General features: G+C 42.3%; 1 protein-coding gene across 2 annotated transcripts in view; it reads right to left on the reverse strand.

The window, feature by feature from the left end:
• RFTN2 (raftlin family member 2) overlaps positions 1-18449 on the reverse strand; it is a 97569-nt gene that overhangs the window by 19342 nt on the left and 59778 nt on the right. For both annotated transcript variants that reach the window (XM_054478382.2, XM_054478379.2), the window contains one exon: positions 6840-6918. In XM_054478382.2, the coding sequence (XP_054334357.1) occupies positions 6840-6918 (79 nt within the window). The remainder of the gene's footprint in view (positions 1-6839; positions 6919-18449) is intronic.

Genomic DNA, 18449 nt, shown 5'->3' on the forward strand with positions numbered 1-18449 from the left:
TACTCAGGAGGCTGAGGCAGGCAGAAGAATTGCTTGAACCAGAGAGGCGGTGGTTGCAGTGAGCTGAGACCATGCTATTGCACCCCAGCCTGGGTGACACAGTGAGACTCTGTCTCAAAAAAAAAAAAAAAAAAAAAAAAGGAGTTCCCCTGCACAAGCCCTTTCTTTGCCTGCTGCCATCCACCATCCACGTAAGATGTGACTTGCTCTTCCTTGCCTTCTGCCATGATTGTGAGGCCTCCTCAGCCACGAGCAACTGTGAGTCCAGTTAAATCTCTATCTTTTGTAAATTACCCAGTCTCAGGTACGTCTTTATCAGCTGCGTGAAAACGGACTAATACAGTGGATATACCTCTTCGCATCCCCAGCAGCTGTGTATGAGGGTTCTGATTGCTCCTCATTCTCCCCAGTTCTTGGTATCGTCAGTATTTTTTATTTTAACAGGTGTATGATACCTCATTATGAGTTTTCATTTGCACTTCCCTAATGGCTAGTGATTTAAGCATCTTTTCATGTATTTACTTCTCATTTACATATCCTCATTGGTGAGGTGTTCCAGTCTTTTAACTATTTTTTAACTGGGTTCTTTTCTTACTCTTGAATTGTGAGAGTCCTTGATACCCTTTGGGTAAAATCGTTTGTCATGTATATGATTTCTGAGTTTTTCTCTCCCAGTTTGTGGCTTATCTTTTCCTTCTGTTAACAGTATCATTCACAAAAGTTTTACATTTTGATGAAGTATATTTTTTCAATTTTTAAATAGATTGTGCTTTTGGTCTTATGTCTAAAAACTCTTTTTTTTTTTTTGAGACAAGGTCTCACTATGTTGCTCAGGCTGGAGTACAGTGGCGGCCCAGGTTCCAGCGATCCCCTCTCCTCACTCCCTGAAGTAGCTGGGATTACCCGTGTGCACCACCATGCCCAGCTGATTTTTGTATTTTTTGTAGACAGGGTTTTGCTGTGCTGACCAGCTGGTCTCAAACTCCTGGACTCAAGTGATCCTCCTGCCTCAGGCTCCCAGAATGCTGAAATTACAGGTGTGAGCCACCGCACCTGGCCCCTAAAAACTCTTTGCCTAACTCCACTTTATGAAGATTTTCTCCTATGCTTTTTCCTAATAGTTTTCTAGTTTCACTAAAATGAATTATCTTTTAATAGCTTAGAGAAAACTGAGGCAGTAAATGAGAGTTCTAAATATTTTGAAATGACATTTTTCATGTTTAAAAACAGTCACAAGTATCTAGAATATTGCAGAAGATGTATCTGTGAAATATAAAACAAATTCCAAAAGTAAAGGTCTCCATAACTTCTGAAGAAAAAAATCCAATGATATGCTGTCTTCATTGTGCAATCCTCAATTTCCTCCCCCACAACAGGGGCATGAAATGGATTTGTTGAACATAATGTGTCTAGAATTGGTGGATTCTTGAGCTCACTGACTTCCAGAATGAAGCCACAGACCCTTGCGGTGAGTGTTACAGTTCTTCAAAGCGGTGTGTCCGGAGTTTGTTCCTTCTGATGTTGGGATGTGTTCGGAGTTTCTTCCTTCTGGTGGGTTCGTGGTCTGGCTGGCTCAGGAGTGAAGCTGCAGACCTTCGCGGTGAGTGTTACAGCTCTTAACGTGGCGTGTCTGGAGTTGTTCGTTCCTCCTGGTGGGTTTGTGGTCTCATTGGCTTCAGGAGTGAAGCTGCGGAACTTTGCCATAAGTGTTACAGCTCATAAAGGCAGTGTGGACCCAAAGAGTGAGCAGCAGCAAAAGTTACTGCAAAGAGTGAAAGAACAAAGCTTCCATAGTGTGGAAGAGGACCCCAGCAGGTTGCCACACTGGCTAGGCAGCCTGCTTTTATTCCCTTATCTGGCCCCACCCACATCCTGCTGATTGGTCCATTTTATGGAGAGCCAGTTGGTCTGTTTTACAGAGAGCTGATTGGTCCGTTTTGACAGGGTGCTGACTGGTGAGTTTACAATCCCTGACCTAGACACAAAAGTTCTCCACCTTCCCCACTACATTAGCTAGATACAGAGTGCTGATTGGTGCATTTACAAACCCTGAGCTAGACACAGAGTGCTGATTGGTGCATTTACACACCTTGAGTTAGACACAGAGTGCTGATTGGTGTATTCACAATCCCTTAGCTAGACATAAAGATTCTCCAAGTCTCCACCAGATTAGCTAGATACAGAGTGCCCATTGGTGCATCCACAAACCCTGAGCTAGACACAGGGTGCTGATTGGTGTGTTTACAAACCTTGAGCTAGATACAGAGTGCTGATAGGTGTATTTACAACCCCTTAGCCAGACATAAAGGTTCTCCAAGTCCCCACTACACTCAGGAACCCAGCTGGCTTCACCCAGTGGATGGATCCCAGGCCAGGCCACAGGTGGAGCTGCCTGCCAGTCCTGCGCAGTGCACCCACACTCCTCAGCCCTTGGGTGGTTGATGGGACTGGGCACCGTGGAGCAGGGGGCGGCGCTTGTCAGGGAGGCTGGGGCTGCACAGGAGCCCAGGGAGGTGGAGGAGGGGAGGCTCAGGCATGGCGGGCTGCAGGTCTGGAGCCCTGCTCCATGGGGAGGCAGCTAAGGCCCAGTGAGAAATTGAGTGCAGTGCCAGAGGGCTGGCACCTCTGGGGGACCTGGTGCACCCTCCGCAGCTGCTGGCCCGGGGACTAAGCCCCTCAATACCTGGGGCCGGCTGGCCACTCCGAGTGTGGGGCCCTCCGAGCCCACGCCCACTCGGAACTCGCGCTGGCTCGCAAGCGCTGCACGCAGCCCGGGTTCCTGCCTGTGTCTCTCCCTCCACACCTCCCCACAAGCCCAGGGAGCCGGCTCTGGCCTCGGCCAGCCCAGAGAAGGGTTCCCACGGTGCAGCGGCGGGCTGAAGGGCTCCTCAAGTGTGGCCAGAGTGGGCGCCGAGGCCGAGGAGGCGCGGAGAATGAGTGAGGGCTGCGAGGGCTGCCAGCACTCTGTCACCTCTCGGTAACAGTACTGTTCTGTGCTCAGTGAAATTGGATAGGAAAAGTCTTGACATTAGTCTTAGTAAAACAAACGAGAAATTTTTTTTTTTTTGAGATGGCGTTTCGCTCTTGTTGTGCAGGCTGGAGTGCAATGGCACGATCTCAGCTGAGCGCAACCTCTGCTTCCTGGGTTCAAGTAAATCTCCTGCCTCACCCTCCCGAGTAGCTGGGCTTACAGGCATGTGCCACCACGCCCAGCTAATTTTGTATTTTTAGTAGAGAAGGGGTTTTTCCATGTTGGTCAGGCCGGTCTTGAACTCCCAACCTCAGATGATCGCCCGCCTCGGCCTTCCAAAGTGCTGGGATTATAGGCGTGAGCCACTGCGCCCGGCTGAGAAATTTTTTTCAAAGGTCAGACTCTAGGTTAATTTTTATCAGCCCATGAAATTTATTGTCTAATGAAAACGCATTGACAATCCTAGGACAACATTTGTAATATCTGAAATATCTACCAACTGTTTTTAAAACTAAACATCTTTGAAAAAATTCTTTGAAAGACTTTATAAACAAAGCAATCTCCCCATCAACCCCTTCCAAACAATAACTGATTTCATGGTATTAACAAAGAATAGTGCTATTATGGATCTGTGACTGCATAAATTTTTTCAAGGCATATTGTAAATACAGCTTTCACAAAATATATATGAGATAGCTAAATTAACATTTTGGTAATAAATTAACTCTATATTGATATTAATAGTTTACTTTCCCGAAAGTATTACTACCATTTTGAGATAAAGTAAGAAATTGTTTCCTTAAGTAAAAACTGAAAGAATTTGCAAATCAGCTTTCGGTTATAGCTGTTAGACACTTTGACTCCTACCTACAAGTTCTGCCCTGAAATAATCTCAAGATCCTGCGGTTTCTTGCTAGAAAAATTAAACATTTGGCAAATGAAGAAATGGTAAATCCGTTTAGAAGAATTGTAAGTTATAAAATATATTATTATTAGATTTGTCATTGATACAAGCCAACTATATATACTTCCCATTATATAAATGAACCAGTAATTTTACATTACAGTGAAATATAAAGATTACCCAAAGAAAAGCTATGACTAGAGACTACTGGATAGTATCTAAAGCTAAACAAAAAAGGGCTGGGTACAGTGGTGAGCACCTGTAACCCTAACTACTTCGGAGGCTAAGGTGGGAGGATTGTTTGAATTCAGGAGTTTGAGACTAGACTGGGCAACACAGGGAGATCCTGTCTCATAAAAAAGTAAAACATGATAAACAAAAAGGGCCTAAATATTTTCAGGGAATTAAAAACCTTATATCTAATATTAAGTAAAAGAGACTCTGAGGTAGCTGGATTTGGGTCTTACATCTTCACAAACACAACTTCATGGCCCTCAGTAAATCAAAACCCCATGAGGCTGCGAATTCTGATGATTTTTTCCTAAAAATAATGGGCATTTGTAGAATGTTAAAAAGAAAGAAAGAGGCCGGGTGTGGTGGCTGACACCTGCAATCCCAGCACTGTGGGAGGCTGAAGTGGGTGGATCTCGAGGTCAGGAGATCAAGACCATCCTGGCCAACAAGGTGAAACACCGTCTCTACCAAAAATACAATTAGCTGGGCATGGTGGCGTGTGCCTGTAGTCCCAGCTACTCGGGAGGCTGAGGCAGGAGAATCACTTAACCAGGGAGTAGGAGGCTGCAGTGAGCCAAGATTGCGCCACTGCACTCCAGCCTGGCGACAGAGTGAGACTCCATCTCAAAAAAAAAAAAAGAATAAGAAGGTTGTGACAGGATGAGAAGTTTGCTTTGGGGGAAGAAGAAAGGACAACTTTTTCTGGCCATTCTCTACATATACTTACCTTTGCTTCTTTTAGGCAGAATATTTCTTTCTTTTTTTTTTTTTTTTGAGACAGAGTCTCACCCTGTCGCCAGGCTGCAGTGCAGTGGTGTGATCTCAGCTCACTGCAACCTCCACCTCCTGGGTTCAAGCGATTCTCCTGCCTCAGGCTCCCAAGTAGCTGGTACGACAGGCACATGCCATCACGCCTGGCTAATTTTTGTACTTTTAGTAGAGACAGGGATTCACCATGTTGGCCAGGATGGTCTTGATCTCTTGACCTCATGATCCACCCACCTCCGCCTCCCAAAGTGCTAGGATTACAGGCCTGAGCCACCACGCCAGGCCAGAATATTTCTTTTATTTAATTAATTTTTTTTGAGACAGGGTCTCACTCTGTCACCCAGGCTGGAATACAGTGACATGATCACAGCTCACTGCAGCATTGAACTCCTGGGCTCAAGTGATCCTCCCACTTCAACATCCCAAGTAGCTGGGACAACAGGCATGTGCCACCATGCCTGCCTAATTTATTTTTTAATTTTTTGTAGAGACAAGGTCTGTCAATGTTTCCCAGGCTGGTCTCAAACTCCTGGGTTCAAGCAGTTCTCGCACTTCAGCCTCCCAAAGTGTTGGGATTACAGGTATGAGCCCCTGTGCATGGCCTAGACAGAATATTTTTTAATAAACTCATGAACTTGAGTCATCCTCATTGTTGTGGAGGGTTGCAGTGCTCACTTGTGGGCTTTAATGTGGTTTCTAATTCTGTGTACTTGGTCGTTCTATTCTCCTGCCTCTCGGTCTTCCCAACAACCTCTCTAACTCTCTACCGATTTACCTACTGACCCAGCCAGCCTCTTTCCAAAATTAATGTGAGACGATTTAGCATGGCTGTATTATACACACAGTCGATCTAGCTCTTTGATAGTTCAGATAACTTTAAAATTTACTAAACAATGTTTTCTTTTTTCAAATCTCTGCAGCTTTGCCCGAAAACATAAAACAATGTTTTCTTGATTTAGATACAGAAAAAGAATCACTTTAAATAGCTTTCTGGTCCATTTTCAAATTTCTTGTTTTGCAAGTTATGCTTTATTAATGCACAGATTGCCTCATTCAATCATTGTATTCTAGCTGTGCATCCAGTAAGATCAAGGTGACTTGAGGCTCAGAATAGCCCTTCAGCAAAGTGCTGAAAAAATATAAACCTGAGTAGATAATATAAAAGAAAAGTGTTGCCAAAGGTCAACATAGCCAAGGTTGCATGGATGCGTTGCAAGATCAGGCACACTCATTCACAAGATTTAGAACTGTAAGGGCAGAAAAAACTGTTCCTCTATCCTTTTAGGTTCAGTAACTGAGAACTACAAGTTAAACTGACAAAAGACAGATTAATAGGAGAAAAGGTTTATTTTCAATGCACACAGTCTCTTCAGAGAAAAGTAGCAAAAACCCAAAGAGGCAGTTTGGTGTAGAAGACCTGGGAGTTTATATACCATTTTAACAAAGGGTGATAAGTTGTGGACAGGTGACTAGATGACGGAAAAGGAGTTTGGGCGTCTGGGGAAGTAAATTGTGAGAAGGCAAATACATGGGGTAAACGAATGGAAGATCAAGCTTATTTTAGTAAGGTTTGTTTTTGCAGACTCTTTAGTGTGAATTGTCTCTGGTGATTAGACACCTTTACAAATGGAAATTTATGTCACCTTTATAAAGTGAAATGTATGCCCCTGTTTTTCAGCAGAAAGGTGGAGGACAGAGAGTTCTTCCTGTGTCTGGTGTTTTTTAATTGCTTTCAGCTCAAAGTAATCCTCATGCCAAAGTGGCATATTTTGTGATGGCATATTATAATCCCCTTTGGAACTATTTCATGTTGCCTGATTCCTAGCACATTTCCCTCATAGGTTGGTTCAGAGGACTGTTTCCATACCATGTCCATGCTTTCTTATTTAGAATTACAATGAGAGTTTAAGGATTAAATGCTTCAATATAACATTCAGTTAATAAAGCATCAGTTTTACTCACATCTGGTGTTTGAGCAGCTGAATTCCACATAACTGGCCTCTGAAGGAATATGATCTGCTTTGTAGCCAAATTCCCTTCACTGCAAATTAAAACAATAGTATTAGTATTTGTGAATTAGTAATTCTCTATATTTCATAATTGGCTAGAACATTCCATATGTAGTTTTTTAAAATAATCTTCTGACCAAAAATAATGATAAAACATAAATCTTTTTTTTCTTCCAGTGATGGAAAAAATGTAAAATATAATTCTATAAAAACCACATCTGGAAAAACAAGAAAAACCCCTAAAAACTGAATATGGTCACTATAAAAGGAAATAATTTTAATGTTTAAAGACACTTGTAATCTCACCAAGCTAACATCAATATTTTCATTTCTTTGTTTCCCCCTTAGTCTTTATTAGCTTGTGTAATTTGCATGTCTGTGATCACTGCACATTTATATTTTGTTTCTGTGCCCTTCACTGAACGCTCTTTTCCTTGTTTGTACACTGTAATCATATTTTTAATGGTTGCATAATAACTCAAAGAATTAAGATACCAAAATGTACTAAGCCTTTCTTTTATTATTGGAAAATAAGGTTGCTTCCAGTTTCTTGCCAGTTATACATAAATGATGCTATTATAAAAAATATGTATCGTATTCCTCTTATGAATTATTTTCTTGAAATGAATACTTAGGAGTGGGATTATTAGGTCAAACCTTATGATTTAAGCTTCTTGGTATGCATTGTCAAACTTGCCTTATAAACAGAAGAGACCAATTTAGGCTGCCACATGTGAGAAAATTTACATCCATTTTCAATTGAGGGACCTCAACTATAGCTAGATTTATTTTCAGATGCTTCTTTGTAGTCAGCTACTCAGTATTCTCCTTATTTAACTATCATCATGGCAAATTACCCCTTGCCAAAGACTACTTGGGGTTTGTATTCCTCTGAAATGCTTTTCACAGAGTCTCCATGGATTTATGGGGAGGAGTGTCTGTAGCTAATGTTGCTCAGTTACGACTTTTATCATGCAAAAAACCCCAACAAAACCTTACTATTAGCTGCATTTTATGCTGAGCCCTTTTTCTGGAAAATGAATGCAACACTGAAACTCTGGCTTTAGAGTTATATGTCAACTGCATACCATTTGAAAATCCCAGCCTTACTGATACCACTGAATTTTGAGAAATATCAAATCTTCCTCAAAGTGATAACAGGAGACTGCTTCTTTTTTATTTTTGAAAGGCTCTTTCTAGTCTAATCTCATTCCATTTTGACCTTATCTTTGATTGGAACAAAAAACTTTTATAAAATATGTAGTAACTTTGGGAACAAATCATCATGAGGCTTTGGTACACGGGCGGGATTAGCATGTGTACAGAAAAGGCTGGTCACATGTTTTGGGAGCGTGAAATATACTGGAAAAAGCCATGGCTTTGGAACCAGACAGTTCCTGGATTCAAATCCAAACTCTGTCATAGTACCTAATAGCTGACCCTTGTAATCATTTAATCTGTAAATTCTCTGTTTTCTTTTCTTTTTTTTTTTTTTTGAGATGGAGTTTTGCTTTTGTTGCCCAGTCTGGAGTGCAATGGCATGATCTCGGCTCACCGCAACATCACCTCCCGGGTTCAAGTGATTCTCCTGCCTCAGCCTCCCGAGTAGCTGGGATCACAGGCATGTGCCACCACACTTGTCTAATTTTGTATTTTTAGTAAAGATGGGGTTTCTCCATGTTGGTCAGGCTGGTCTCGAACTCCCGACCTCAGGTGATCCGCCTGCCTTGGCCTCCCAAAATGCTGGGATGACAGGTGTGAGCCACTGCGCCCAGCCTCTCTGATTTTTTTCTATCAGGGACCTCAATAAATGATAAGTGAAGAATCAGCGTGCATGAAGAGGCTCCCATTGTGCTTGCCACGAGAAGGAGCACAACTGTGATTTCCTTCCACTTTTCCATTCATGTAGTGAAATATAGGGTGCAGTTAAGGGAAGGGGAGAAAAGTTTCGGAATCAAGAATATCTTCCAGAGAGCAAATTCAAGGGACAGCAGGACATGGTGGTTCATGCCTGTAATCCTAGCACTTTGTGAAGCTGATGGAGGAGGAACCCTTGAGCCCAGGAGTTTGAGACTAGTCTGGGAAACATACTGAGACTCTTGTATCTACAAAATCATTAAAAAAAGATTATCCAAGTGTGGTGGCACATGCCTGTGGTCCCAGCTACTTGGGAGGCTGAGGTAGGAGGATCACTTGAGCCTGGAGGTTGAGGGTGCAGTGAACTATTGATCACGCCGCTGAACTCTAGCATGGGTGACAGAAAGTGAACCTATCTTAAAAGAAAGAAAAGTAAAGAAAAAAGAAAAACAAATTCAAGGGACAAGGTATGTGAGAATGCAGAAGAGACCTTCTGGGTAACGTTCCAGGTGTGTGATCCAGGTGGAGAATGACGTGAAAGAACGAGGTCTGGAACGATCCAAAGATGGGAAGCAAAGATCAGGCTAGAATTCTTCTTCTTGAAGAGAAAGCAGGAACGCATCGGGGTAGGGATTGTTGGAGACCTTATAGGGAGTTTTTTCACACTAACTGTGGATGGGGCAATTCTGAACGCACTAGGATCTAATGTTTGGCCTAAGGCAGGCTTTACAAACTTTACCGTGCCTTCCAAACATTGAGGTGCCTGTTGATTCCAGGGTCCACTCCAGTCTTTTGGAATCTCCATTTCACCAGGCTGCCCAGATGGCCCTGATGCACAGTAAATTTGGGAACCATCACCAGAAGAGACAGACTTGGAAGTGTGGATTTCTCAGGCCCTGGGGATTACTTGGTGATACTTGCTACTATCAAAGGCATTCACTGTTTTCCTTGAATAATAAAACCCACCAACAGTTCCTCTTGGTATGGAGTGTGGAAACAAAAAGGGCTTATTTTCTGGAAGCATCCTTGATGTCTATTTTACCATATTCTTCTTCTTTTTTTTTTTTTTTGACGGAGTCTTGCTGTGTCGCCCAGGCTGGAGTGCAGTGGCCTGACCTCGGCTCACTGCAAGCTCCGCCTCCTGGGTTCACGCCATTTTCCTGCCTCTGCCTCCCGAGTAGCTGGGACTACAGGCGCCCGCCACCACACCCGGCTAATTTTTTGTATTTTTAGTAGAGACAGGGTTTCACCGTGGACTCGATCTCCTGACCTTGTGATCCGCTCGCCTCAGCCTCCCAAAGTGCTGGGATTACAAGTGTGAGCCACCGCGCCCGGCCTTACCATATTCTTCTAATGTGACTTGTGTCCTTAAATGTTTTGGACAATTTTAGCCGGATAGGCTGTCTAGAGCCATGCTGAGGACACATATTTTTCACCATCTTTAGTTTACCAATTTATTCCTGACCTGACTTGTCTAAAATATAAACGAATTTGGAATGTGGGTGAGGAGTTACTCCCTCTGCAGTCTGACACAATTTCTGGCAGCAACCCCAAATTATGAAAGAGTATCTCTACCAGCGGATCCCGAGGCAGTGTGAGAAGGAGAAAGAGGAAGGAGGTGGCTTATCAAAGGCTCGGTGGGTTGGAGGTGGAGGTAGGTGGGTTAGGGGTGTATGTCAAGGGAAAAAGTCCTCAGATGGTGTGAAGTACACTGCTCGATCCTGGGTTGAGAATCATTGCCTGTATGTTTGAAATAGGATTCTCTCTGCCAGCGTTCTGCTTGATATTTAACACAGTATGCAGAGAGGTGAGACACGTGGCACAGGGTAGGGCTAACCCTCCACAGCTACTTCAGTGAGGCAAGAGCACTGTCAAACCTATCCCTCCTGTGGTGTGAAGGGGAATTGCCTCTGAAAGGGCGAAGCTTTTTAAGCACGAGCTTTATTTTATTTTATATTTTATTTTTTTTGAGGCGGAGTCTCCACTCTATTGCCTAGGCTGGAGTGCAGTGGTATGATCTGGGCTCACTGCAACCTCTGCCTTTCGGGTTCAAGGGATTCTCCTGCCTCAGCGTCCCAAGTAGCTGGGATTACAAGCACACACCACCACATCTGGCTAATTTTTTGTATTTTTAGTAGAGACGGGGTTTCATCGTGTTGGCCAGGCTGGTCTTGAACTCCTGACGTCAGGTGATCCACCCGCCTCGGCCTCCCAAAGTGCCAGGATTACAGGCGTGAGCCACCTCGCCTGGCCTAAGCACGAGCTTTAAAACTGTTCGGTTGAAACTGACGAGTAATGCCTTCCAGTGGCCCTATAAGGAGTGCTGTTTGGGGAGTCTAATGAGATAAAACAGCAAACATGGAGATGGTTTGTCAAAGGCTGACAACTTTAGACAGCATCCGAATGCTCAAATAAGACTTTGGAAGGTCAGCATCTGCCTACCTCTTGGGGACGTCCTCATAGTCAGATCCTTAATTTGAGATATGTCGGAAACTTCCATGTCCCTGGTTTTCTGAGGGCCATTTTGATTTAAAAGAGGTCCTGCTGTTTTCAGACCAGCTGTGAGACCATGTGGAACTTGTTTTGGTTTTGAGACTCTAATCACGGTAGACCTAAGGGAAAGAGGTCTGAAGCCTTATAGAGAGACACCTATTTGGTGAAGCAAGTAAGTCCCTTATGGTTCTCAGTGGTTCCTGAGATAATTCTATTTACAGAGTTGGGATAGAATATTTTTCCCTTAGCAAACTGGTGGTCATTATGGGACCTGAGAGGATGTTTCAAATGCCCTGGATGGTTTCAGAGGACAGAGCCCACATCTCTTATTCCCTACAAAAATGTTCATCTAAAAGGTGCTGTTAGTTAACTGAGTGACTTAGTATCTTCCTGAGAGGGATTTAAGAATCTTCTGGTTCTGTTTTAGACTTTAATGGACAGTCATGCTTTGATGTATTAGAAAACAAAGACAACTTTGGAAAATATGCTTGATTTAGAGATAGTAATTTAAATTCTGAAAAAGTTCTAGTACAAACTGTTTTGGTGACAAGTATAGAGAACAGTCTACAGGGAAGTGATGAGAACATTGACTAGTCCCTTCATCTCTGAGGGCAGCAGATGATCCCTGGTGCTGTGGTCAGCACGAGGGCACAGGCTGCATGAAGGACAGGTCAGCCAGGGCAGGCTGAGTTCTCTGCAGGCAGAGGTGGTTGAACATTGTCAATGAGATAGTGGATGTAAAGTTCCTATACCCTGGATATGGACCCTGGAGCATAGGAGATGCTCAGAAATGTTTCCTTTTCTCTTCCCTGCCTTCTTCTATGCATTTCATGAGAAAGCACAAAGAAGATTCTATGTGAATGTCATTTGAGGGAGAGGGATTTGCTGTGACAACAGCATGACTATCAAGAAGACTGGGTCTTCCCACTAACAGAAGATCTCTTGGACTAAACTAATAAAAACAACTTTGACTCCTGTAGTGCTCTCTGCGTTCCAAGTCCTTTCTGTGTACATTAACATGCTTGTTTCTTATGATAATCCTTTAAGGTGTGCAGAGCAGACATTTTCTCTATTTTATGGATAGGGAAATTGAGACTCAGCTTTTAAGATCTTTGTCTTGGGTCTCCTCTAGTTCCCACTCTTTCTACAACACTGCATTAGCTCTATAAGCAAATGTAGAGTGACTACACTTGCTTGTAGAGCTCACTGAAGCCCTGACTACAGGAAGATGTGGCTTAGTTTAATTCTATTCTGACTAGAAAACTTTATAATTAGTGGATAAGTCTAAGGTTATTTTGCCAAATTCCAGATTTTTATTTAGCATCCTAAATTAAGTATTCCAGCTTATAATGTTCAGAAGTTATAGTGGAGAATAATGAAGAAAATAAACACAAATGTTCATTTTTCTTGGGCCAATTAGACTGCTTAAGCAAACCACACAGGTCCTGATGTTAGTGTGGCAAATGGAAGAAGAGACAGGAGCAAGTTCATGATCCGTGGTATTAAAGTGTGACATAAAAGATTAATCATTGAAAGCTTTGCCTTAAAATTCCCCCAGATGAATTCAGTTTTGTGCAACAGTGACTAGTACTAGTTGTAAAAACAAACAAGCAACAAAAATGAAACTAAAAAAAAGTTCTATTTATAGTTTGGCACTATCTTTTTTTTATTATTATTATTTTTTTGAGACAGAGTCTTGCTCTGTCGCCCAGGCTGGAGTGCAGTGGCATGATCTTGGCTCACTGCAACCTCCACCTTGTGGGTTCACGCGATTCTCCTGCCTCAGCCTCCTGAGTAGCTGGGACTACAGGTGTGCGCCATTATGCCTGGCTAATTTTTTTTTTTCTTTTTTGTGTATTTTTAGTAGAGACGGGGTTTCACCGTGTTGGCCAGGCTGGTCTTAAACTCCTTACCTCAGGTGATCTGTCTGCCTTGGCCTCCCAAAGTGCTGGGATTACTGGTGTGAGCCACTGCCCCGCCAATAATTAAATTAAAACATTTTTTTTGTGGGAAGTTACAAGGACAACTTGAACTTCTTCTTGGTTCAATATGTGCCCATAATTTCAAGCATCTTTGAGAGCTATAGTACTTAGAATTTATGGATGGGTGGGAGAAAGTTGTTCTACATTCTTTAAGATATAAAAGCCAAGATTTTTTTTTTTTTTTTTTTGAAATGGAGTCTTGCTCTGTTGCCAGGCTAGAGTGCAGTGACGCGATCTTGGCTCACTGCAACCTCTGTCTCCCAGGTTCAAGTGATCCTCCTGCCTTAGCCTCCTGAGTAGCTGGGACTACAGGTGCATGCCACCACCATTTGACCCAGCCATCCTATTACTGGTTATATATCCAAAGGATTATAAATCATGGTGCTATAAAGACACATGCACATGTATGTTTATCATGGCACTATTCACAATAGCAAAGACTTGGAACCAACCCAAATGTCCAACAATGATAGACTGGATTAAGAAAATGTGGCACATATACACCATGGAATACTATGCAGCCATAAAAAAGGATGAGTTCATGTCCTTTGTAGGGACATGGATGAAGCTGGAAACTGTCATTCTGAGCAAACTATCACAAGGACAAAAAACCAAACACCGCATGTTCTCACTCATAGGTGGGAACTGAACAACAAGAACACATGGACATAGGAAGGGGAACATCACACAGTGGGGACTCTTGTGGGGTGGGGGGAAGGGGGGAGGGATAGTATTAGGAGATATACCTAATGCTAAATGATGAGTTAGTGGGTGCAGCACACCAACATGGCACATGTATACATGCACGTTGTGCACATGTACCCTAAAACTTAAAGTATAATAATAAAAAAAGTCTCATATTTTAAAATAATTCACTCTTTCCTTTCTACACTAACTTCAATGAAGGGAGAGATTTCTTAAACAATATACTAAAAAGGGTAAAGATTGTACATTTGTTGATTTTAAAATTAAAAACTTTTGTTAATTAAAGACATCATAGAGTGAAAAGACAAGCCACAGTATTAGTGAAGATAATTGCAGCATGCATAATAAATAAAGGACTCTTTATCTGTTATATTTAAGTGAGTTATAGGTAGAGATTTTTTAAATTTAAATTTAAATTTTTTATAGAGATGGGGGTCTCGCTATGTTGCCCAGGCTGGTCTTGAATTCCTGGGCCCAAGCTATTCTCCCAGCTTAGTCTCCCAAAGGGCTGAGATTACAGGTGTGAGCCACTGTGCCTGGCCTTATGAATAGAACTTTAGGCCGGGCGTGGTGGCTCATGCCTGTAATCCCAGCACTTTGGGAGGTGAGGCAGGCAGATCTCCTGAGGTCAGGAGTTCGAGACCAGCCTGGCTAACATGGTGAAACTCCATCTCTACTAAAAAAACTACAGAGAAAAACAAAATTAGCCAGGCATGGTGGTGGGTGCCTGTAATCCCAGCTACTTGGGAGACTGAGGCAGAAGAATCGCTTGAACCCGGGAGGTAGAGGTTGCAGTGAGCCAAGATCACGCCCCTGCACTCCAGTCTGGGCTACAGAGTGAGACTCTGTCTCGAAAAAGCAAAAACAAAAAACAAAAAAACATAGAATTTTAAATGTGGGCAAAAATACTTAAACAGGTACTTTATGAAAGAAAAATCCAAGTGGCCAATAAACATATGTAAATGTGCTCAATCTCAGCAAGTAATTAGGAAACTACAAATGAAAGTCATACTGAGATCACACTATATACTCTCGATCAAAATGGCGAAATTTAAAAGTATGATAATATTTTGTGTTGAGACAATGGTGACTCTGACACTCTGCTAGTAGGAGTGTACGTGGAAACAATCTATTTGAAAAGAATCTGGTATTTATCTAACAAAGCTAAAGACGTGCCCTATGACCCAGCAATTCTGCTTCTAGAAACTCACACATGTGTGCACCAAGATCTCTGCTCATACTCAGAACAGCATTGTTTGTCATAGCCAACAACTGGAGACAGCAAACCACCCGCAGCTGAATGGACACATACATGGTAGAATGAATAAATAAACTGCTACACACGACATGGGTAAAACTTACAATGTTAAGTGAGAGCAGCAACACATAAAAGAATATATATGATATGATTCCATTCATATAAAGTTAAAAAACAGGCAAAACTAAACTGTATTGTTTAGGGATTCATACATAAGTGGTAAAACTATTAGGCAAAGCAAGGATATGACCATCCTAAAAGGGGGGATAATGTTATCTCTGTGTGGAGGAAGTGAATGTGATGGGGAGACACATGCGGTGCTTCTAGGGTGTGGGTGATATTCTATTCTTTTGGCCAGCTGTGATGACACAGGTCTTTGTGCATAATTATGCACATTTGTGTTTTATGCACGTTCTATTTATTTATTTATTTATTTATTTGTTTATTTATTTGTTTTGAGACAGAGCCTCACTCTGTTGCCCAGGCTGGAGTGCAGTGGTGCAATCCTGGCTTACTGCAACCTCTGCCTCCTGGGCTCAAGCGATTCTCATGCCTCAGCCTCCCAAGTAGGTGTGACCACAGGCATGTGACACCATGCCCGGCTAATTTTTGTATTTTTAGTACAGACAGGGTTTGGCCATGTTGGCCAGGCTGGTCTTGAACTCCTGACCTCAGGTGATTCACCCACCTGGGCCTCCCAAACTGCTGGGATTATAGATGTGAGCCACCACACCCAGCGTGTGTTTTATGCACTTTCTATATGAGTGTTTTATATCACAAAACTTGTTTTAAAATAGTATATTTAAGGGTGAAATGTAGAAGAATAGTTGTAGATTTATACATGATAAAAAGCTCCCTCCCCTTTGCATTTATTCTTTTGGAAACGTCAGTCTTGAATTTGTTGGGTTTTTTTTTTTTTTTTTTTTTTTTTTGAGATGGAGTCTGGCTCTTTCGCCCAGGCTAGAGTGCACGCAATCTCGGCTCATTGCCAGCTCCGCCTCCCGGATTCACGCCATCCTCTTGCCTCAGCTTCCCAAGTAGCTGGGACTACAGGCACCTGCCACCACGCCCGGCTAATTTTTTGTATTTTTAGTAGAAACGGGGTTTCACCGTGTTAGCCAGGATGATCTCGATCTCCTGACCTCGTGATCCACCCGCCTTGGCCTCCCAAAGTGCTGGGATTACAGGCGTGAGCCACCGCGCCCGGCCGAATTTGTTGGGTTTTAAATGAGAAGTTTTTAGGAATTCATTCACCCGAATTCACTCTTCTTTAAATATATCCTGCACTTTTCTGACATTGCTTTGCTTAAGGTTGCCAGAGAAAGCAAATAATCTGTGGTATTCATACTGCAACATCCGCTCCCATGCACATAGTAGACATCACTAATTGAATGCCACATTCTTTTTTGCTGAGCTGGTTCTAGTCTCAGAATCCTTATTGCAGCGTTCCAGGCAGCCACTACCAACAGATTAGTGCTGGTATGTTAGAGGAAAACCATTTACTATTCCAAGTTAGCCCTATCTGCCCCAAGGAATACTTTTCCTCTCTAAAACTGCTTTTGGAAGCAGTATTTTTTCATCACGGTGCCCCCTCAGACATCATGAGCTTCACAGACCTGCCCTCCTTCTTTATCGATTCCTCTACCATATTCACCTGCCTTATAGTCAACTCTTTTTTCATTATTGCTTCCCTGAGGAGCAATATTCAGATATTTTCCGCCAATATCTCCCCATTAAATTTTAATACCAAAGATATGCTGTGTATCTGTGTATGTACTGTGTGGCCTTTTGGAGGTTCACAAACCATTGTAATAGCTGAGATTTTTTTCACCCCCTCGCACTCTCAATAACCAATTTTCATCATCTTGGGGACATATCACTCCCGTTGAGAATACATGCTCTAGACCTTCATGGCAGGACCTGTCATGAACTGGGTTGTTTCTCAAAGCAGAGTATGAGTTTCTGTATATCTGCCCCTAGAGTGGGTAAAATATTGTCTTGCACATATTAGGCACTCAAGAAATATTTGAGTTGAACAGAAAGAACATTCTTATTAAAATAAATGCATGAATCTGTATCAGTTTCAATACAACTAAGCCAGTTTCAAAAGAGTGGGTTTATCCGTAACTGCTCAGTCACTTGTGAAATATACTCTTATAAAAAGCTTTCATTTATAGTTCCAAAATTCACTGGACTAGAAGAAATAGAACTGTTAATTTGTATTTTATGTTAACTTTTGCTTCATCTTACACATTAATTAATTGTCGTGGCTTAACATTTGCAACTCAAAAGTAAATGAGTTAATTCTTGCTTTTGAAAACTGAAATAAAATTTTGCTTTTTAAAAGGAAAATTATAAAATTAAATTTTGGCTTCCAACTTTGCAGCTATGTGCTTAGTCACAAAGTTCCTTTTCCTAGGATCCTAAATTTGTTTCTCAGGTATCAGTATGTGTTAAAAACAAATAAAAGGGCACTGCTACAGTTTAGTTGTCCCAACTCCTCCCCACCCCACAAAATGTTTAACATTTATGTTCAGATGAGAAAGAGTGATGGTAACTGGAAGTATATATAATAGACAAAATTGATTATTTTAAGAATGTGGCCTTATCAAAATGCTGCTCACAGCAAGATTACTATGAGTTTAACTCATGATGGAATTACATGACACTGTTTCTGCAGAATTTAAATTAGTAAGAGCAGAGAACTGCATTAGAATGGACCAAATCCTAACCTCTCCCTCAACTGCATGTATATAAATGTGCAACATCTGCTTTGGCTGCCACATGAAGACTGAGATTGAGATTGGGACTCCACAGACTTCCAGTGCTTCTGAGCTGTGATGCCCACGAGGCTGTTGGGCCTGTTCTACAGGGGCTGCAGAAAATGGAAGAGGGGAGCAGAGCTCAGCATCACAGTGAGACCAATTTGTCTTGTTATTCACATCTTGTCGTTAGGGACCAGACTTTTTTTTTTTTTTGAGACAGAGTCTCACTCTGTTATCCAGGCTGGTGTGCAGTGGCATGATGTTGGCTCACTGCAACCCCTGCCTCCCTGGTTCAAGTGATTCTCGTGCCTCAGCCTCCTGGGTAGCTGGAACTACAGGTGCACACCACCACGCCCAGATGATTTTTTTTGTATTTTTAGTAGAGACGGGGTTTCACCATGTTGGCTAGGCTGGTCTCAAACTCTTGACCTCAAGTGATCTGCCTTCTTTGGCCTCCCAAAGTGATGGGATTACAGGCATGAGCCACTGTGCCTGGCCGGGAC

Source organism: Pongo pygmaeus, chromosome 11 (assembly GCF_028885625.2).
Source record: "Pongo pygmaeus isolate AG05252 chromosome 11, NHGRI_mPonPyg2-v2.0_pri, whole genome shotgun sequence".
Lineage (NCBI taxonomy): Eukaryota > Metazoa > Chordata > Mammalia > Primates > Hominidae > Pongo > Pongo pygmaeus.